General features: G+C 38.4%; 1 protein-coding gene across 2 annotated transcripts in view; it reads right to left on the bottom strand.

The window, feature by feature from the left end:
• Positions 1 to 5817: 5817 nt before the first annotated feature.
• The window catches only part of LOC102012712 (chromosome unknown open reading frame, human C18orf63), a 51630-nt gene continuing 36583 nt past the window's right edge, over positions 5818 to 20864 (bottom strand). Inside the window, exons 12-14 of one of the 2 annotated variants that reach the window (XM_005373078.1) lie at positions 9503 to 10507; positions 9212 to 9310; positions 5818 to 8199 (exon numbers count right to left, since the gene is read on the bottom strand). In XM_005373078.1, the coding sequence (XP_005373135.1) occupies positions 9254 to 9310; positions 9503 to 10507 (1062 nt within the window). In that variant the 3' untranslated portion in view covers positions 5818 to 8199; positions 9212 to 9253. The remainder of the gene's footprint in view (positions 8200 to 9211; positions 9311 to 9502; positions 10508 to 20864) is intronic. The other variant, XM_013502881.1, reaches the window with a different exon arrangement.

The following is a 20864-nucleotide window of genomic DNA, read 5'->3' as shown; positions in this document are numbered from 1 at the left end:
CCTTCTGGTTCCCCCTTTTATTTTTCTTACTATAAATAGACCACATGTTGGCTGTCTAAAACTTATACTTCTTAAGAGGAGAAGCACTAGAAGTTAAACTCAGGATTATGAGGACCCTTGGTTTTTGCCCATTCTCATCAGAGAAGAACAAAGAAAGTGTAGCAGGAAGTTGCAAATTCTACAGAATGAACGTTTAATCTTCAGAAGTGCTCCGTGGTTCCTCACATTCAAGATGGATTTTTATTTTATTTGACTTAGGGTGCCCTTCTAGGACATCAGGAGCCATGGCTCTCCAAAACACACACACACACACACACACACACACACACACAAAAAAAAAAACAAACCTAGGAGACTAAAAACCTGGATTCTAGCCTGAATATTGTCACTTAATTGGGTACATGACTTTGAACAAACTTTATAAATTTTCTCAACATCAATTTTCTCATCTTGTAAGTGAAACAGTAATCTCACATGATCAAAAGCATAAAATGGAAATTGGCAATAAAGATGCCTTTTAATTATAAAATATTACACGTATTTAACATATTATTTTCTTGTCATATGCATTTTTTTCAGTAACTGGTATAAGTAACAGCACCTGGAAAACTATTCTTTTGTGAATTTCAAAATCATCTATAAAATTTTTAAAAATATTTTGTATAATTAGAAAAAAAATATTCAGAGCCTAGAACTGTGTCTGCAAATAGTATAAGCCCTGTTTCCAAACTCCTAGATGCCAGTTTTAAAGAACCACAAAGGTAGTACATTTCATCTGGCTACTATTTCTTTTTGAGTTAATTTTTCAAAGTAGGCAGAATTCCTCTACATCGCAGTAACTGTAAGTTCACTGACTTGCCAGTGTAATTAAACACTCTTGGCTGAAGCAGTACAAATAAAGGATTCATCTACTGAGGTTTGTAGTGATTCCTAGTTTTCTCCTAGCGACAGCAGATCATGTAGAGGGCATGACGCATGAACCTGGTGCTCCTGTCTAAGAGATGAGCTGCCTATTGATCCTGAGGATTTGTATTTCTGTATCCTTGGTTGGTGCTGAGACAGGGTAGGATCCAGTACTAAAAAGTTTACTAAATATCTGCTAATGGAGTCGTTCTCAAACTCAATAGCTACCTGACAATAATGGGATAATTAGAAAATGAATATTACTTTTTGCCATATTTATGTAATAAAATATACATTTCTTAAAATAATGTTTTTGATGTAGAGTCAACAAGTAGCACTACATAAAAATGACAGTAACTGGCAAAAATCAGGATGTAAAACAAGCAATATGTTCTCAGTTTTGTAAACACACACACACACACACACACACACACGTGCACACACGTGCACACACGGGCATTTCTTCAGGGACCAGGTGTCATTTCTTCACTTCTGTTTTTCTCACTCTCCAGTGTCATCAAATACATGAAGGCTATAAGGAAGAATGCCAAAATGTCAAGAAGGAGTCTTTCAGGGTGGTGCAGGTTGAGGTGTTTATTTCCTTCTTTGCATTTTTCTTGTATAAATTTTGTATAATTAGGATGTGTATTGGTTATGATTTCTTCAATCACAAGAGGCTAACAGACCTAACAGAAATTGCCCTGAGACTAACGGGATTTTTTGCCCTTGTGACTACAGAGCTGGCGTTAGGCACCTCTTTTTGGGCCTCAGTCAGAGGTATGGGGACCAGGTGTAATTTTTTCAGGGCTGACAGTGCCAGGTTGCCACCACAGAGCCTTGGGTTGGAGGTGAGCAGGAAGTGTGTGCCACCTGCTTGCCAGCACGGGTCTGTCTCCCTGCTTCTCCCCTGGTATTCTATGACTGTGACACAGTTTTCCATTTTCTTTAAGCTGCTTTGGTGCCCCTCAGTAGTTTCAGCTTTTCCGCCCTGAAATTTTTCCTATTTCTGATATTATTTTAAATTAAATTCTTGGTTTGAGGTTTCTTGGGTGATTGAATTTGATTGATTCTTTGATGATTGAATTTAGGCTGAAATCCATTGGGGCTCCCTTTCAGGAATGTTGTTCCCTTACACCAGTCAGCACAGTGACAACAGAGCCCTGAAGTCCCCCAAAGAAACGGGTATGGAGTGTTATTGAGGGACTATGTGGATGGCACAGCCCCGCAGGGTCTGCACAAGGTGTGTGATGTAGGGTGCGGTAGGAAACTGGTTCGGGACGCCTTTGGCAGCCCTGGGGTCTCTCCGTTTCCCTTCCTCCCTAGCATCATCAAATCCACAGCTCAGTTTCAAGTCTGGGTTATTAAATCCTTTAAAAGCAAAAAATGATTTTGAGTTTTTTGCTTACCTTTCTGGTTTCTTATTTCTCTTACGTTTTAGACTGGTAAATTCCTAGTATCATTTTGGTTCTCTGATGTTTCTGTCAGCTTTAAAATAATCCACCCAACAGTACTGTTTTCAGTAACAAGGTCAGTTTGAAATGTCGTTAGCTCCAGCAGGGAGCTAGTTTAAGTTCAAATTCTGATCAAAATAAGAGTCGATCCAGTTTGAAGTAAAGAGGAAAGGAAGGCAGCTGGTGCCCTTTGCTTAACAAGAGTCCTATACTTATTTCAGAAGGACAATATTGGCAAGGGGTTAAATTAGAAAAAGTTTTGAAAATTTATATAAAATCCTTATTCTCAGAAATAAAAAGTAGTGGTTTAAACATTTTTAAATAAAATTGAGACGTTTATTTTACCTAAATGATTATACTAACATTTAAGTGGAGGCAACTTAACTCATGTTCTTCAGAGATTTAATGGTTTTACTTCAAAATTATTTTAGTGGTGAAGTAGGTAGTAGGTATGTAACAAACCACAGACCCAACTATGTTTTATCAATTTTCTCCTGAAGTACAACTGCAGATTTGTTATTTCTATACAGAAATATAGGCTTTCAACTTTAAATAATTCCTCTTGATGCCCTAGAAAGATGCTAGTGAAGCAAAAATTTTTTTAAAAATTATATATCTCTATATATCCAGGGTTTTAAATCTCTGAATGTAAATAGTAAAACATTCCTTGAATGTTGTTAAGTTCACAAATTTCATATTATCAATACATAGTAGTAGCCAGGATGATCTTTGTAGAATACAATAAAACATTAAAGCATTTTATTTTTTATTGAAAGTTTGAAAAATTTTACTGGCAGGAAACAAGAGTATGAAAGATATGTGTAATATTTTAAAAATGGATTCATATCGTGTGTCTTCAAAAAGCTGATAAACTGATGGCTAACAGTTTATGTTTTTCCTAATACTGAATGGCAGCAAGTTCCAGAAACTGAAAAAAATCACAGAGAAAAGGTACAAAATTGAGAAGATCTGTCCATTTGGCATATTCTCACCAACTACTTTTTAGTTTTCAGGTTATTTTTAAGTGTGTGTCCTTTTATGTCATAGCATCAGGCCATCCTTTCTAACCTGCCATTTGTCATGCTGTCACAACCACACTTCTCACAGAGGACTCACCCTGCTTATCCGATACCCTCTCATGTTTTCATGGCAACAGTTTAACTGTAGCATCTGTCAGAAGAAACCTCCTAGATACAAACTTCCTCTGTTTCTTCTCAAACTTTCTCCAGAACATTTTATTGAACTGGGCGCCATAGCTGACCCTGCCAAACTCCCACCTCTCAGCTTCTGTGACTTCTGCTCTCTGACCTGATCCTAACTGCTTTTTGCTGCCTGTCTTCTTTCTTCCAAACTTAAGTGCTGCTATTGTGTCCTCAAGATAGTTATTTGTGTCCTTCACTCATTCCTACATTCTCACACACAACTTCAGCCAACATTTCTATGTGGATGGCCTCTCCCCACAAACATTCTAACATCTTCCATGACTCAATCTAGTTATCTGTCAGCCATCTTTCCCTGGATCTCTGCTAATGTCACCAAGCCATACAGAAAACAATAATCTTCACTTTCCCCTATTACTACCCATTTTCCATATTTCTCTTTGCTCAAACTTAAAGAGCCTCCTATCCAGCATGCTGCATGTACATCTACTTTCTTGGACCTGCCATTTCTAGGTCTATTAGCACCATCTGACTTTCTAGCATCTGCACTTTGGATTAGGTTTCTGAAACAGCCTCCAGAGGATTTCACCCTGGCCAGCACAACCTTCCAGCTTCATCTGGAGTTATTCTGGTCCCTGCACAAGGCACATGTAACCACATCTAGATTGGCACCCACTCTTCCATGAACTTGTGTACATCCTCATGCCTTTGCTCACTTTATTTCTTCCCTTTGGAATGCCCTTGTTTTAGCCCACTCCTTCTGCATCCCAAATGTGTGTAGCATAACTACTATTCTCCTTCAGTGTCCTTGGGATGCCAGTCAGTAAAGGAAACTGAAAAAAAAATGTGTCCAGAGATATAAGATTACAGCAACCATGAGGGAATAGCATTCCAGGAAGGGGTCAGTATCAAGGACAATACGTTTAGGAGAAAGAAATTAGAAAATCCACTGATGACTCTTCTCAAGAAAGCTGTGATTTCCAGGTCCTCCTCTTCCTTTCACTCTTAAAGCCACTCCAACTGCGCCTCACCTGGCACTCTGTCACTCCACAGAAACTGCTCATCAGGGTCATCAAGGGCCTCCATGCTGTGAGGTCCAATGGTCAATTACCAGTCCTCTTCCTCCATCAAAACCCGCCCCTTTTCAGTTCTGTTGGTAACAACTCCATTCTTCCAAGTGATCATGCTTAAAACCTTGGAGTCATCCTAGACACCTTTCTCTCCAATCCGTAAGTCAGTGGGCTCTACCTTCAGAATAAATCCAGAACAGCTGCTTCTCATCTCCCCCCTGCTACCACAGCAGCCCCAGCCATTGTCATTTTCTGCCTGGATTCTTCAGCTTGTCTCCCTGTTTCTTCTCTGACACGCACTCAGCTCCACTGTATGCGTAACACAGGAGCCAGAGGCCTATCAGATCACGCCCCTCCTTTGAGCCCAGCCCACTGTCAGTCTAGGAAAAGTAAATGCTTCACCACAGCCCACAAGACCCAATGTGATCAGCTCTTGACCCTGTCACTCCCCTCTAGTTCCTTTATGCTGGCATTCTAGGCTCCCAGACATTTCTTAAACACATAGGCTGTTCCTTGTTCCTAGAAAGCTCATTTCCCAGACATCCACATGGCCAACTCCCTCACCTCCTTTAGGTGTCTGCTCAAGGAAGCCTACCCTAGCCATTTCCTTGCCTCACTTCTGAGTTTTCTTTTCATTCTGTACTTGCCACTTTCTAATATAGTGTATAGTTTACCTACTTGCTATGTTTATTATCCCCCTCTCCCTGACTGAATGTAAAGCTGGTGTGTTCCTTTATATACCTGAAGCATTTTAATAGTGCTCAGCACATAAGAACACAGTACTAAGTATCTATTGAACAAAGGAACAAAGGACTTTTGAATAAAAATTTTATAAAGTGCTAAGGACCTAAGCTAATTTACATGGGCCCAACAGCAAAGGCACTGCGAAAAAAAATGAAACCACAGAGACAAAGGAATCTGTGACGTGTTTAAGCCTTTCCATTCCCATATACAGGAAGTCTGATTTATGAAAAACACAGCCATTTAAAATACTTTCATTATTTTTTATTTTTAAAAATACGTATGATAAAACACAAACATTTTAAGCATCAATACATAAGGACCACAACATCCTCAAATCTTTATATTTACATTTATAAATATCAATAAATATTTAATGTACTAGTAGTCTCAATGTAACACCAGAAGATATGCAATTTGAAAAAAGAAAGCAAAAACTAGTAGTAAACTGGTTAGTCAAATAAAATTTAATCATTGAGCATTGCAAATTTTTTAACTTTTATGACTGTAAGCAACAAATATAATAAAAACGTATAACAAAATATAATAGAATTATAAATGAATATACATGAATAGTGTAAGAGAAGTACTTTTGCATTCTTGTAAATATGATTCTTGGCATTAATTCTGGCCTATTTCCATAAGTTTTTTTAAAATGGTATGGCTGATTTCTTAAGTTCCTGGCTATAGGCAAACAAACCCATTTATTTATACTTTTAAAATTGTAATGGCTCTAATGCTAATGCACAATTGGAATATAAAGAATGATTGTTTTTGTTTGAGAGGAGGGGATCCACGCTGCACACCAAAGTCACCAAAAACTCAAATAAACAGAAAGTAAAGTTTAGTGTTCTCTAATTAAATTTGAAATTATCTTGGCTTTCAGAAGTTACAATCATTGAAATAGACAAAATCTTCCCTGATTTCTTTGGTGATCCTGAGCACAGAAATTTAGTCTAGAACCTTTTCTCGGTACATGGAATGCTAAGCCAGCAATCTATCTTAAATCACACACACATATATATGTGTGTATATATATATAATATATATATTAGTTATATATATTATATATTATATATATATTGTATATATATAGTAAACTGTCCTTAGGATAAACATAGTAAGATTAAAAATAAACTTACTTTACACAAGAATATAGACTGATTAATAAATCATTTTGCCATGTAAGTTAACATTTATCTACATGAAATATACTGTAGATAAATTATCTAAATTTTAGTAAATTCTAAATTTTAGATACCAATGAAGTGAAAGAGGGACTTTCTAGATTCTTTGTGTGAAGAATTGGGAGATACCACACACACTTCGGCAATGGATTTCTCTTTTTAGCTATTTTGCCTGGTTAATAATACTGTATGTCTTCATTGCCTAAGGCATAACGACAGGACAATAGCAGAAAGAAGCCTGGAAATTCCAAGAACGGTGGGCAGGCTGGTTGAAGAATGGTTACGTGTGTGCATGACTGTGCTGACCACACACACACATTTATGAACATTACTTTCATAAACAAAGACTGTCACTGGAGCCTCACAAACAAAGGGCATCCAACTCTACTGTAGCCTGCTATTTATCCACAGTACCGGTTTCAAAAAGAGAAAGGCACACTCAAAATATGCTAAGCCAAATATATCTCTATGAAAAGGGTAAACTGGGAAACAGAAATAATTCTAGAAAACAGAAATGCTTATAGTAAACACATACAGTAAATTAATTAACTAGGCACAATTTCAAGAGCAAAAATCACATGTACTGTAATGATTAAACTGCAACATTTGGTAGACAGTAAACCATATTTAAACAAAGTTCAGCTCCAACTTAGTTCTGTATTGATTTTTACTTAATGAATCAATGAAGATTTTTGATATTAAATAATTACAATTATATCTTTTTTATAAAATGAGTACCTAAAATGTTTAAATGAAAAAAATACTCATTAGGTGAAAAGCTCTATTTGTGTTTATTTTCTTTTTTCCAGATGTTAGTTTATTTACAATATGGACCCGAAAGCTTATTTATTCTGGAGATCCATCTATCTGTCTGTCTGTCTGTCTATCTATCTATCTGGGGTAGCGACTGGACTGCCAGCTGTGGGGCTTGGGTCCTGGTCATCTTGTCTGTTTCAGTAATGGGCACTGTCTGGCACTTAGCATAATGAGTACTGCTGAACACAGAAATCTCTACCGCAATAAAGGCTCTAGTTGTACTGTAAAAGAGGCTTTAGATATTCAGGGCTTCCTATTAGTACGCATGTAAAAATAAAAGTGAAATTTAGTGAGCCAATGGAGATAAACACCACAAATATACACCACAAAAATGTAATATATACATATTCTTTTATCCTTAAAAACACACTATATCGTGTGTTTGAGATATACACGGAAGTATTTATGAATGAAATTATATGATGTCTTGAATTTGCTTTGAAATATTACCAAAAAAGTGGTGTGTAAGTGGTAGATATGGGAAATAGGCACTTAGTGGTTCTTCACCTATACTTTGGTTTGAAAATTTTAACAATAACAATAATGACTTCAAATAAGTTTCAACAAAAAAAAATAGGGTAAAATAATTTTCAACTAGCAAAACCACTATATAAGGTGATTGAATACAAAGACTCATATAAGCCTATTTATAAGACTGTTACAATAGTGAAGTCAGCAGTAATTTAAGTTTCAATCAATAGGGAATTAAATACAGTATACCACAAACAATGGACTACTATGCAAATGTTACAAAGACAGTTTCAAGTGCTTAAGGATGTTCCGCAGCAGTGTGGAGAGCGGGTTCATTCTCATAGGAGTGACCAGGACAGACACCTAGAAGAGTGCTCGTCATTGCTCAGAGTGGTCATCTCTGCCAAGAGGAATTACAGGAGTGTTTACTTTTCCTTGAAACCACTCTGCGTTACTCAAAATTTCAGAGTAGTATTTCTTAATTTTATAATTAAAAGAAACTATTTTCTGTAGTGATAGCCTATAATTTTTCATTACCTTGTTCTTTCTAGCTGACAGAATGATTTAGTATTAAAAACTGTCAAATCTTGTGCAATTCAAAGTGACAAAGTGCTATCCTTCCAACAACATGAAATCCAGAATATATTTCATTTATTTCCAAAAATGTAAATAACAATTTTAAAGCACATTTTTCCTCAACCACCTACGGAGTGCACTGAAATTTAAATGTCAAAAAGTACAAAAAGCATATTATAATATATTTAGGAACAGACTTAAATACTTTAGTTAACTCAAATCAGACTGAAAATTCCATTAGCTATAGGGAAAAAATAGTGTTTGGAAGAGAAAAGAAGAAAATGTTTTCTGGTTGTTTCTGAAAGAATTTCAAAGTATCCCAATACATCTATGCAAAAAACAACAGTGGATATTTTAGTAATATGTTTGTTCTTAGACTAGAACAGATGGTAACATGGAAAAAAGTGTAATTTCCAGATGCATAATTCTGTGACTTCAGTGCCATGGACTTGACATCAATTAAATTTCAAGTTTATATCTAACCAGCACTGCAGCACCTTGAGTATAAGTTTTAATTTAATGGTTAACCCTGAAGGCTCACTTAAGCTCTGTTATCTGCATCCCAGAGGAAGGTATTCTAATGACTGTCACAGTCTTTCTTTTCAAGTAGTCTGCTGCTGATGTGCTTGATTCCTAGTCTGCAAAGGACCCAGAACAGAATGGGAGGGACCCTGCGGGCTCCTCTCCACTCACTATCCAACCCTCTTGGACCTACATAGCAATTGATTTTAAAGGTATCAAGGAATTTAAAAGTAGGTGCTTTTTACAAGGGACTAAGTATCTCTAAGTGTGGCAATTTCAGTTTGAGTAAAGAAAAACAAATAAAAATGTATCACCTCAGTTACCTGGTGGAAATTCTCTTCTTTCCTATCCATGTTCTAAGCTTCAGGAATGGTGTGAAATTTCTTAGCTTTTGATTTATCCAAGTCATATATCTGTATCAGATTGAACAAGAGTATTTTGTTACAAATTAGCTGCATAAGTGTGGTTATGCTCAAGTAGATATTGTTTCTTAATTATTATATTTCTAGATAATTTGGGGAAAATAATGTAAAGCCTTACTTGGGGAATCTTAAAGGTCTAGCTAGCATATCATGAATATCCCTAGATTAAAAAAATGTTTTTACCTGTTTCCTAGAACTGGATTGTCCATAATGCAGAGTATCACAATGATGCTTTGAAGTTTTTGAAGAGTCAGGACATAATTTTCTTTTAGACCTGTGAGCTGTTCTGCTTGTTATCAAGCTGCGGTCACTTAAATCAACTTCTTTAGTTTGGTTTGCCCACTGTTGTGGTAGTTGCGCATCTTCAGTTTCTATGTCTGGTTCAAAAATATGTGGTTGTCTCTTTAGTTTCACTGACTCATAGTCTTTTCTTAAAATCTGTGTTATACATTTACTTGTTAGATTTTCTTTTCCAGAGATGTCCATAGCATTTTTCCTCACACTTAAACTGTTATTTGATACCTGACACACCATACTGTTAGACAGTTGTTTACTTTCATTTAAGCTCACAATCGATTTTCCATTAGAAGAGGGATATTTTGTCATATTTTCATAACATTCAGTACTTTTTTCTTGCGGAGGTCTGGAGCTCTTCTGATTTAAATTTCTACCATGTATTTGAATGTTACTATTAGATCTATTTTTAATATTTGGGCCTAAATTAAGTTTGGTATCCTGGATTATACTAGTTTTATGTGAAAACAATTTCGAGTCCATTATGACACGCTGTTTTCTTTTCTGTTTGCTAAGTACTGAAATATTTTTATTCATCAATGATAATCTATTTTTGAAAACTGGTATGAATTTAGGTGTGATATTACTTTGGGAGCTAAGATTTGTGTGTTGAACTTGAGTATCTTCTTTATTGGGCTTTGATTCTTCCAAATGTCGTTGTGGTACCTTGTGAGACAGGAACTGCTTTGCACTGTGAATGGACTCTGGCTGATAATGTAGAGCTGAGGAAATGCCTGGCTGTGGCTGCTTGATGGAATGTTCCATCTTGTGGTCTGCTACTACTGAACATGGGAGAAGACTTGGAACTGGAACAGGTTTTCTGGCACTGGCTTGAGTCACAGAAGTCTTGAACAGTTTTTTAGTGGTCAGATTGGGTGGCTTGACTTTGTTTTCCTGTAAGGATAGAGATAAGGGATGTTTTTAAATATAATGATGCCATTAATTGAAAAGATATAAAGTATCATCAAGATAAGAACAGGAAAACAGGGTGTGGTGGTACACTCCTATAATTTCAGCACTTGGGATACTAAAGTAGGAGGATCACTGTGAGTTTGAGGTAAGCCTGGGCAACATAAAGAGTTAAAGGCCCACTCGAAGTACATAGTGAGATCCTACCCTCCCCTAGAACAGAAAGAACATTATAATGTGTAGAACAGGCAAATAAAAAATAAAAATAAGCCTACTGGTATAATATGTACAATTTCTGATGGCTTTGTATCCATCCTTTCAAGATAATATTTAAAGGTAAAAGCATATTCTAGCTTCTATATAAATCAACTATAAACATTATACATACAGCTACATATTGTCCTGAAATGCGTTCATGCAGCCATCTTGTTGAGAAAGCTTCCCTCTTTCTCCACTGCTTCAACCAAGACACAGCTTTCTCTAAATGTTTAGCTTCCCACTTCCTCTGAATGCCCCACCAGTCACCCACACAGGGACTATTTTTCTCTCAACTCTCTAAAGATTGACTACCAGTTAGTAGTTATTGCCACCAAAATAATTCAAGGTAGTGGTCTTATGTTTTTTTTTTTTTTTAAGGGTTAAAGGAGGGTTACCTTGTTATTGGGGGGTTTTCCGGATTTCCAAGTTGTTGGGCCTTTTTCATTGTTTTTTTTTTTCCTTTTTGTTTTTTTCAGGTTGTTTTTTCGGGAAACCAATTGGGCAATTATTGTTGGTTTCCGGCCAAAATGGTAGGAAATTATCAATGGCTATTGTACAATACTTTGGTTTCTTCAAAGTGATTTCTAGGGAAAACAAATAGAGCTACACATGAGTGATCAGTCAAATAATCACTGACTATTCTCAATGGTTGTTGTTGAAAACATATGGTAATAAACATACATCCATTTATGAAATAGCATAGGAACAATAGAAACATTACAGAGTTATGGACAGATTGGTAGGAAATTATCAGTGGCTGCTGTAATACATGTTGGTATCTTCAAAGTGGTTTCTCAGGAAAACAAAGACAAGCAAGAAAGATCTAACAAGTAGTTACAGCCTAAAGGTTGTGAAAAATAGCAGATTACCTCCTCATCAGTGACTCCTTTCACTGAGGTGTGATGGCTGGAAGGAAGGCCAGGATTGAAAAGAAGGACCGAGAGACTAGCACAATAGGCTGTTTACTTTGTCCGAGAGACAGCACAATAGGCTGTTTACTTTTTCCTCTATAGTCATGATTATGTGGGGCTCCTCCTTGAAGGTAACCGTCTGGCCAGAGGGAGAAGGCAGAGTATTCCCTGGGCCCCTTCATTCCTGTTGGACCAGCTGGTAGGAGAGGTCTGAGCTCTGGGGCCTTTGCTTCAGAGGGCAGTCCCCCTTGAGGTGGCCTGGCTTTTGACAGTGGTAGCAGATGAATGTAGTCAACAAGTTCTTGGGGCCCTGAGCATCAGACTTAGGGTCTGTTTCTCTTAGTGCTGCAACAAAGGCAGTTGTTTTTTCTTAGTCTCTTTGTTTTCTCTCCTTGGCCTCCTCCTCATCATGGCCATAAAATACCAAAGAGGCAATTCTTACCAGCATCTCAAGTGAGCTATCTGGGGCAAAAGCCATTTTTTGTAGCTTTTTTTCTACTATCTGGGGCTGACTAATAAACTTATCTTTAAGAATAGTTTGTCCGTCTACTGAACTGGGATCCAGGGAAGTATGCTTTATCAATGCCTCTTGTCTAAGAAAGCAGAGGGGTGTTCTCTCCAGCCTCCCAGTGCAATGGGACCCCACAACCACTTAGTGTCCTCTCCCCAACCATCAACACAGGTGGCAGGAACATGTTGATGAAGTCCTAGGCCTGCCTGTCAGTCTCAGCACTATCAGGTGTGAAGTGTCCCAGGCAGGTAACCTAGACATGTACTTTCTCCATGAAGGCAGTTCTTCAGAATCTGAATATTGGGCACCCATGTAATCTATGAAGTCTCAGTGCAGACCTCTCTGGAGCTCGACTCGCTCCTCCACCGCAGCCTGTACAGTCAGGGGAAGAACAGCCTCCAGGGGGTTTCCCCAGGTATTGTGCAAGGTCCTCCTGGTTTCTGGCTCCCAAATGGCTCCCATGTCCCCAGTCAGCTCAACCTCTGAGTTGTTGGGTGTCAGTACTCTTGTGTTCTCCCAGGCCTTGTTCATCAGCTGCTCCTCCGCTGACTCTGGGCCTTTCCGGCTCTCAAGGGCAAGGCCAAGAGCGACCTGCCATGTGGCATGTTTTCCCACAGGTTTCTCCATGTCAGGATGGTTCACGCATGTCTCCGGGTGGGCCTAGTGTGTCGGTTCTGCTCTGTGGCATGGCGGTTCTCAACCACCGGCCCAAGGGCCGGTACGCTTCTTGGTGCCACTTCCCAGGTGCCAGCTGCCTGCCTTTCCGGGCACCTGCGCGGCTGGGGTGCCAGGCCCTGGTCTTATGTTTTAGTGTTGATGTTTTATTCCCATAGTATATGAAAGATTCTTGGAGGGTAATAACTACGAATTACTAATTTTTTTACTTATTTATTCTTATGTCCCTTACAGTTACTCATATATACTTGTGGAAAAAAATGAACTAATTGAAGTGATTGCATTTACACTAGGCCTCTAAGAATAAGTGGGATTTTTTTTACTACAGGGGAGAGCAGTCTGTCTTAATTATGTTTGCACTGTGGTTGCCTATTATAGTGCCTGGTACCTAGCAATTCAGCAAGTATCTGTCAAACTGACTGGTCAGATGCATCAAAGAAAGCCATATATTTTAGAGTATTTTTAAAAATTGTGTTTAGGCACATATCCCATAAAATTTATCATATTAAGTGCATAATTCAGTGGTTTTAAGAAAAATCACTGCCGAACCTGTGTTACATGACCATCACCACTGTTTCCAACTTTTTTCTTCATCTCAAACATAAACTCTGTACTTAATGAACAGTAACTTCATGTTTCCTCTTCCTCCCAGCCCCTGGTAACCTCTCCTCTACCTTCTATCTCTATGAATTTCCCCATTCCAGATACTTCATGTGGAATCATACAATATTTTTGTATCTGGCTTATTTCATTTAGCATAATGTTTTCAGAGTTCATCCCTGGTGTAGTATGTATCAGAACTTCATTCTCTTATGGCTAAAAATTCCACTGTATGACACTGTTTATCCACTGTTGATAGAAAGTATTTATAGTCTCTTAAAATACTTATCTACTGAGTTTTAATGTCTGCAAAAGACTGGTATTTGGCAATAATCTGAAAAACTGAACAGAGTCCTCACCTTTCCACATCAAAAACGTATCAGAGCTTGAACACCATTTTAAAACTTCTAGAAATAATACACAAACCAGAACAACTTGCTTTTTCTCCACTACTAGGTGCAGCCATTGAATAGAGTTGAGAGAAGGCTAGGGAGACTAAAGATGATCAAAATTGTGAATAGGCACAGGAAAAGTAAGAGACTGACCCAGTTAACAATTAGGCTTAAGAAGTCACATCAAAACTTAGTGACTTAAAATTAACATACCAATAGGACTTCAACATATAAACTTTGGGAGATACAATTTAGCTTTGGAGAGTGAAGTCTATGGTGGAGCTGTTCTTGCGAAGACCCTTATACCAGTGATGGCAAATCTTTAAGAGATCAAGTGTCCAAACTGCAACCCAAGGCCCACTTATTTATTGCAAAGTGCCAACACTGCAATTAAACCTGAACACTGAGGTTTTAGTTTAGCAAAAAACAACTGTTATCTGTTCTGTTGGCATGTGAAACTCCTGGAGCAACTTGGCTTAAGCGCCAACAGAGAGGAATTCTGAGTGGCTGCTGCAGCACACATATTGTAGGTCTGCCACTACTAACTTATTCAGAGCTAGTAAAGCTAAACACTGTCTGAGGAAATCTTGTGTACCATCTTTGTGAAGATACCATAAAAGCAGAGGCTACCACCATAAGACCAGGTCAAGAAGTGAAGGCACCCCTGGCCCCGAATGGTTTGGTAGATGGGTATTCAACAACATTCCGTTCCATTTTCTTCCCAGTGGTCCTCCCTGGACTAGAGCCTGAAAGTTCAAAGTGATAGTTTCTCCGTTGAAGTTAGATTTTGATTTGGACTAGCTAATCAGATACATAGTATCTAGAAGGAGGAAGTAAGGAAAACCCATACCATGGCTGTTTCGCCAAAAAGCTTAATTATGAATGCCTCCTTTGAATTTCAGTTGCAGTTAGCAGAAGCTCATGTGCCCACTCAACCAGCTCTGTAAATGTCCACAGCAGACAGAGCTCACTGCGTGTGTTCTGCTATAGGCCTCAAAGCGCAGCAGCACATTTTGCCGCACACATAAGCACAGAGATGTGATCATGAGAAGGACTGTTCAATCTGATTGAAACCCTATCTTAAGGTATTGTCAGAAGTGACTGAGTAAGGCCAGGGATATAGCTTGGCAGCACAGTGGCTACCTGGCAAGGGTAGGGTCCTGAGTTGGAATCCCAGTAGAAAAAAAAAAAAAAGAAGTGACTGAGTCACCTTGAAGTGTCCAGATTGCATTTTTTTCTATTTCATGAAGAAAGAGTTTAAGAACTTAGGTGAAACTGATTATAGAAAAGCAAAAATCACTCATTTTTTGGATATTTGGGTTTCATAAACTGTTGTAACATTTGAATAACATTGCTATTACTTGAGATACTAAAAGAAAAACTCTAGACAGACTCATATTAGGAAAATTACTTATATTCTGATGTAAAACTTTTTTAAGTATGCACCTCTTATATCTGAAATATGCTTACATTGATACCCTATCTCTTTTTCATCTGACCCAGAAATATACACCTGGTAAAAATAGTTTCCAAGAGTTTGTTTTGCCCCTAGCCTGTCAATATATTATTTACTTATTCTTTCAATGTTTAAAATATTGTATTCAAAATTTATAAAAGACTGCAAAGGGTCCATGTAAACAGCAGATGAGATCATAAATAATTCATAGAACTTAAATATACTTAAATGGTTAACAAACCAAAGCTTTGTGAAGTCACACGTCAACAAAAGCCATGCGCTTTTCTATATTATTACCATCATTCTTCTAGGTGTCATTAGCAAATGCAGCTTGGCTGACTTAATTTCTGCAGTTTACATGTGTGTGACTTTATACACTAACATAAAATAGAGAAAATTCAGAAAGCTTTAGCCTGTATTTAGGTATGAATGGGTATCTAATGGAGACCTAGCATTAAGATCATGGTTAAATAAAACTTGAGAAATAACCAAAATGACTGATCAAACTTACCTATTAAGATCTGGCTTATGCCTACATCACTTCAGTATGTGTCTTGCTTACAGCTGAACCCAAAGTCAATTAAGTTTAATCTAAGCCTAAGTTTTTGGAAATATGGGGTTTTGAAGAATGTTATCTTTAAATGACATGACGGTGAAATCCAGAATATTAGGCCATTGTCCAGGGCAAGTGGTCTTGTTTTTTTTTATTAAGTAACTTTCCTAACAAATATTGTAGAATAAAAGAGACTTAAGAGACATGATGACTAAATAAATCAAGGTGGACCTTACTTATTCTGACTTAAAATCTTTGAAAATAAGTCTTTAAGATAAATAGGAAATTATGGTACGAACTAGTATTTAATGGTATTAAGGAACTATTGTTAGTCTGTCAGGTGTGATAATGACATGGGGGTTATATGATATATATATTAAAGCTCATATGTGCTCAAATGCATACTACAGTTTCTTTACAGGTGAAATCACATCATATCTGAGATTTGTTTCAAAACATTCTAGTTTACCCCTGACCTAAAAATGTCAAGGAGGAAACTATTTTCACCAGGTGTATATTTCTGGGTCAGATGAAAAAGAGATAGGGTATCAATGTAAGCATATTTCAGATATAAGAGGTGCAGCATTCTGTGCTACTGCAAACCATGATGGCAATGGATAAATCATCCATGCCTTCAGAAGCTGCACAGATAGTAATCCCATATCATCCTTTAAATCATGAGCATGTGGAACAAGTTGATGAAGATAATGAGGCAGTGAATACCAGGGAAAGTGGCAACCCTTCATCCAGTTGAGTTCTTCAAGACTTCAATTTGCTCTGGGTGATAGGGAGAAGATATGCAAAAGTACTGTTGGCTCAGTTTTTTTTTTTAAAAAAAAGTCATATTTATGCCATGAAAGTTGTGAAAAAGGAGCCTGTCGGTATGGACTGGATACAGACAGAGACACATGTTTTAGAGAAGGCATCTAATCATTCTTTTCCTGTTGGACTGCAAGACTGCTTTTGGTTCTAGACTATGCAAGTAGAGATGATTTAATGTTTCATATGCAGCAACAAAATAAATACTTCTTGAAGAATGTGTCAGGTTTTACTCTGCAGAAATCAGTTTAGCATTCAATTATCTCCATGAGCCAGGGATACTTTATAGAAATTTGAAATTGGACATTACTGGACTCAAAAGGGCACATTAAACTCACTGACAGTTGTGTGTGTAAGGATTACCTTGCTCCAGAAATTATGAAATTATGGTCTCAGTGTCGACTGGTAGACTCTCAGAGTACTAATGTTTGAGATGATGGTTAGAACGTCTCCATTTCATATTGCTGAGAGCTTTGATAACCCTTATGAAAACTCAATTCACTATCTCTTGCAAGTTATTTGGAAAGAAAAAGTCACATACCATCTTCTCTGTAAAGGCTGCAAGTGTCCTGGAGAATTTCCTGAACAAAGACCCAAAGAAATGACTGGGTTGTCATCCTCAAACAGGATTTGCTGATATTCAGGAACATTCACTCTTTCAAAATGTTGACGGGGATACGATGGAGCAAAAGCAGGTTGTACCTCCCTTTAAGTCAAATATTTCTGAAGAATTTGGTTTGGACAACTTTGATCCTCAGTTTACTAATGAACCTGTCAAGCTCACTCCAGCTAAAGACAATGTGAGGAACATTGATCAATATGAATTTGCAGGTTTTGAGTATATCAGTCATCTTTTGATATATGAAGAATGTGTTTGATCCTTATTTTTCAACTATGCATTCTGCTTATTTGCCATTTAATAGGTGGAAAAACTTGTGACCAGTCTAGGTAGAATTAACCATTTCATAGTTCTCTGGAAGCTAATTTTAATTTCATCTCTGAAGTTATATTTAAATGTAATACTTGACTTTTATAGAAGATATTGAAATGTTTTGTAGAGTTACATTTTGTGATTTGATATAAATAATTAAAAGGCACTTGCTTGTTAACCAAACATGTAAGCACATGCTTCCATTTATTAAGTGGTGATGGAATGTACATTATTTTTTCCTGTTGTTTACTCTGCAGGAAAATAACTTGTCTTTTAAGTAGAATGTCTTCACTATGCTTGTTTCTCTCTAAACCACATTATCTGTACTTGTAGGCCCCTGTTTATGTAGTCTTCAGCGAGATCCAAAAAATAATAACAGTTTTGAATAAATCTACAGAAAAAGTATATAGTTTTACTCTTTAATTAGTAGATAGAATTTCTTTTGTAGGGTAACACATGAAATAGTAAATTCATTTTAGGGGCAGAGTTCTTCAGACTGTTATTAAAATTAATAGTCAGCCATTTATAAATAGTTGCCAGACATAGTATTCTTCTGTTTATTTTAGTATTGTTTTTATGTAAAGGACTTGAAAAGTAATTGTGATCATCTGAGTAAGTTACAGTGGCACAATCTTAGTAAAATTTAATTTTAGGGTCAGGCATGGTGGTAATTCCAGCACTCGGGAGGCTGAGGCAGGAGGATTGTTGTGAGTTTGAGACCAGCCTGGGCTACAAAGTGAGCTCAAGGCCAGCATGAACTGCATAGGGAGACCCTGTCTCAAAAAGACACACACACAAAAAAATTAATTTTAGGGAAGCTATGTAGTTTTAAATTCACAATGATTTAAAATTTATAGGCACTTTTTATTGGCCGCTCCATTTCATTAGAAATATAACTTTTCCACAGCTTGTAGTACTGTGCTGACAACACAGGATCCAAACATCTATGTATCATCTCTGTGAAGGGGATCAAGGGAGACTGAACAGACGTCCTGCTGCTGGTGTAGGTGACCTGGTGATGGCCATGGTCAAGAAGGGCAAACCAGAGATCAGAAAAAAGATGCGTCCTAAAGTGGTGATCTGACAGTGGAAGTTGTACTAGAGACAAGACAGAGTGTTTATTTTGAAGATAACGTGGGAGTCACAGTGAAGAACAAAGATGAAATGGAGGGTTCTGCCATCACACATCCAGTGGTGAAGGAGTGTGCAGACCTATGGCCAATGACTGCATCTAATGCAGGCAACACGGCTTGGTCTGTGTGCATTTATACAAAATAAACAGCCCACTAACAGGTAAAAAAAAAACCCCAAAAACAAAAAAACTAAGTTTGAAAGTAATGAACATCTCAAAAGAAAATGTTTATATACATTCACATATTCATTTGAGTGGTAGATATGTTTCTCTTAATGCTTGGGGCTTGTTTTAAAACAAAAAACAGTAATTTATATCATAAATTTATAGAGAATTTGGATGTGTCAAAAATTATAATCATGATCTTGCTTTTAAATGTTTCTCTTTCCCATGGGGCATTTCAATATGGAAAATAATGACATAGGGAACTTAATTATAATGTTTATTACCAGGCCCACATTAGAAATCTTTTGGGGGGCAACCCAGGACTCCATTGCCATTACAGACTGAGTCTCTGCCCTCTGTGAACCCACGGCAGACAGGAGGTCCTCACTTAGAAGCCCCAGGGTCTTCTCTGGCTGGGGGGCATGTGGCCTCTCCCCGCACACGCCCTGCGCTGAGTGATAGAGTGCTCTGGGAGCTGCTGGTCCTGTGGTTTGAGTCTGTGCTTTGCTCACACCGCCATGGTTCCCAGCTGAAACTCGCAGAGAGAGCCAGGAATTTCCTATCTACTTCCTGGGGGCAGAGCGGGCGACCCAGGACCCTGCCTCGATTACAGACTGAATCTCTGCCCTCCAGGCACCTGCGGCAGACAGGAGGTCCTCACTCAGAAGCCCTAGGGACTTCTCTGGCTGTGGGTGGTGTGTGTGGCCCCTCCCTGCGCCCGCCCTGCACAGAGTGAGCCAGTGCTCCGGGAGCTGCTGGTCCCGCGGTTCAAGTCCATGCTTTACTTCCACTGCCAGGGTTCCAGCTGAAACTCATGGAGAGAGCCAGATATTTCCCATCTACTTCCTGGCGGCAGAGGGGGCGACCCAGGACCCCACTGCCATTACAGACTGAGTCTCTGCCCTCCCTGTACCTGCAGCAGACAGGAGGTCCTCACTCAGAAGCCCCAGGGACTTCTCTAGCTGGGGGAAGCACCTGTGGTCTCTCCCTGCGCTTGCCCTGCGCCGAGTCAGTGAGTGCTCCAAGAGCTGCTGGTCCAGCAGTTCAAGTCCATGTTTTACTTTCGCCTGGACCCACTAGGGGTTTGCAGGCATGGGCAGTCTGTGATTGCTGCCTGTCCGGCCTGCATCTGGTTCCTGTATGTGTCCTGAACTGACTGGAGACACAGAATCAGGTGGTTCACAAACTGTCAACCCTGCAGTTTGTGTCTGGGTTTTGCCTGTACTCTGAACTGCCTAGGGACATAGGTCCACTGGACCGGGATTGTCCCACCAATGCAACCGGAGTCTGGGCTGTGCATGTGCCCTAAACTGCAAGGGGACGCTGGATCAGACAGTCTGCCATCAGCTGACACCAATGCCCACATCTGAGACCGGGGATAACTAGATACAAATCAACAACTGCTGGAAAACCTGAGACTAAGTAGTGTTTCTCAGGGGTCACTGACAGGCAAACCTGACCAACAGGAAAACTAGGGACACTAGTAGCCTTTGCTGTGCAGCTACTGAAGAGGGAAACTGAGCTTTCTGCATCGGGTAGCAAACATGACAAAATGAAGGACTAAAACACAATTCCAGAACTCCACCCTACTCAGAACAAGTCCAGGAGACACTGACATAGGAGAACTTGGTAAACATATGCCTGAAATAGCTGAAATGATTGCAATGGAAGTAAAGAAACAACTCTATAAGGCCATAGAAGAGATGAGATCAAAAATAATCTCTCAGGCAAAAAATGAAAGGACAATAATAATGAAGGACCTGCTCAAAAAGTCTGAAGAAGAAACATATAAGAAAACAGAAGAACAAAGGCAACGGACAGAAGCGTTAAATGAAAACTATACAAAGGACTTAGAATGCATGAACCAGATTCAAAGAGACTTCCAGGAAAACAAAGCTGCCATTGAAAGCAGCCAAAACTGCTTGAATGAAGCTGAAGA

This window comes from Chinchilla lanigera, unplaced genomic scaffold (assembly GCF_000276665.1).
Source record: "Chinchilla lanigera isolate Chin_1 unplaced genomic scaffold, ChiLan1.0 scaffold00001, whole genome shotgun sequence".
NCBI classification, from domain to species: Eukaryota; Metazoa; Chordata; class Mammalia; order Rodentia; family Chinchillidae; genus Chinchilla; species Chinchilla lanigera.
The sequence above is the reverse complement of the archived record's forward strand: the minus strand, read 5'-3'. Positions and strand labels throughout refer to the sequence as shown.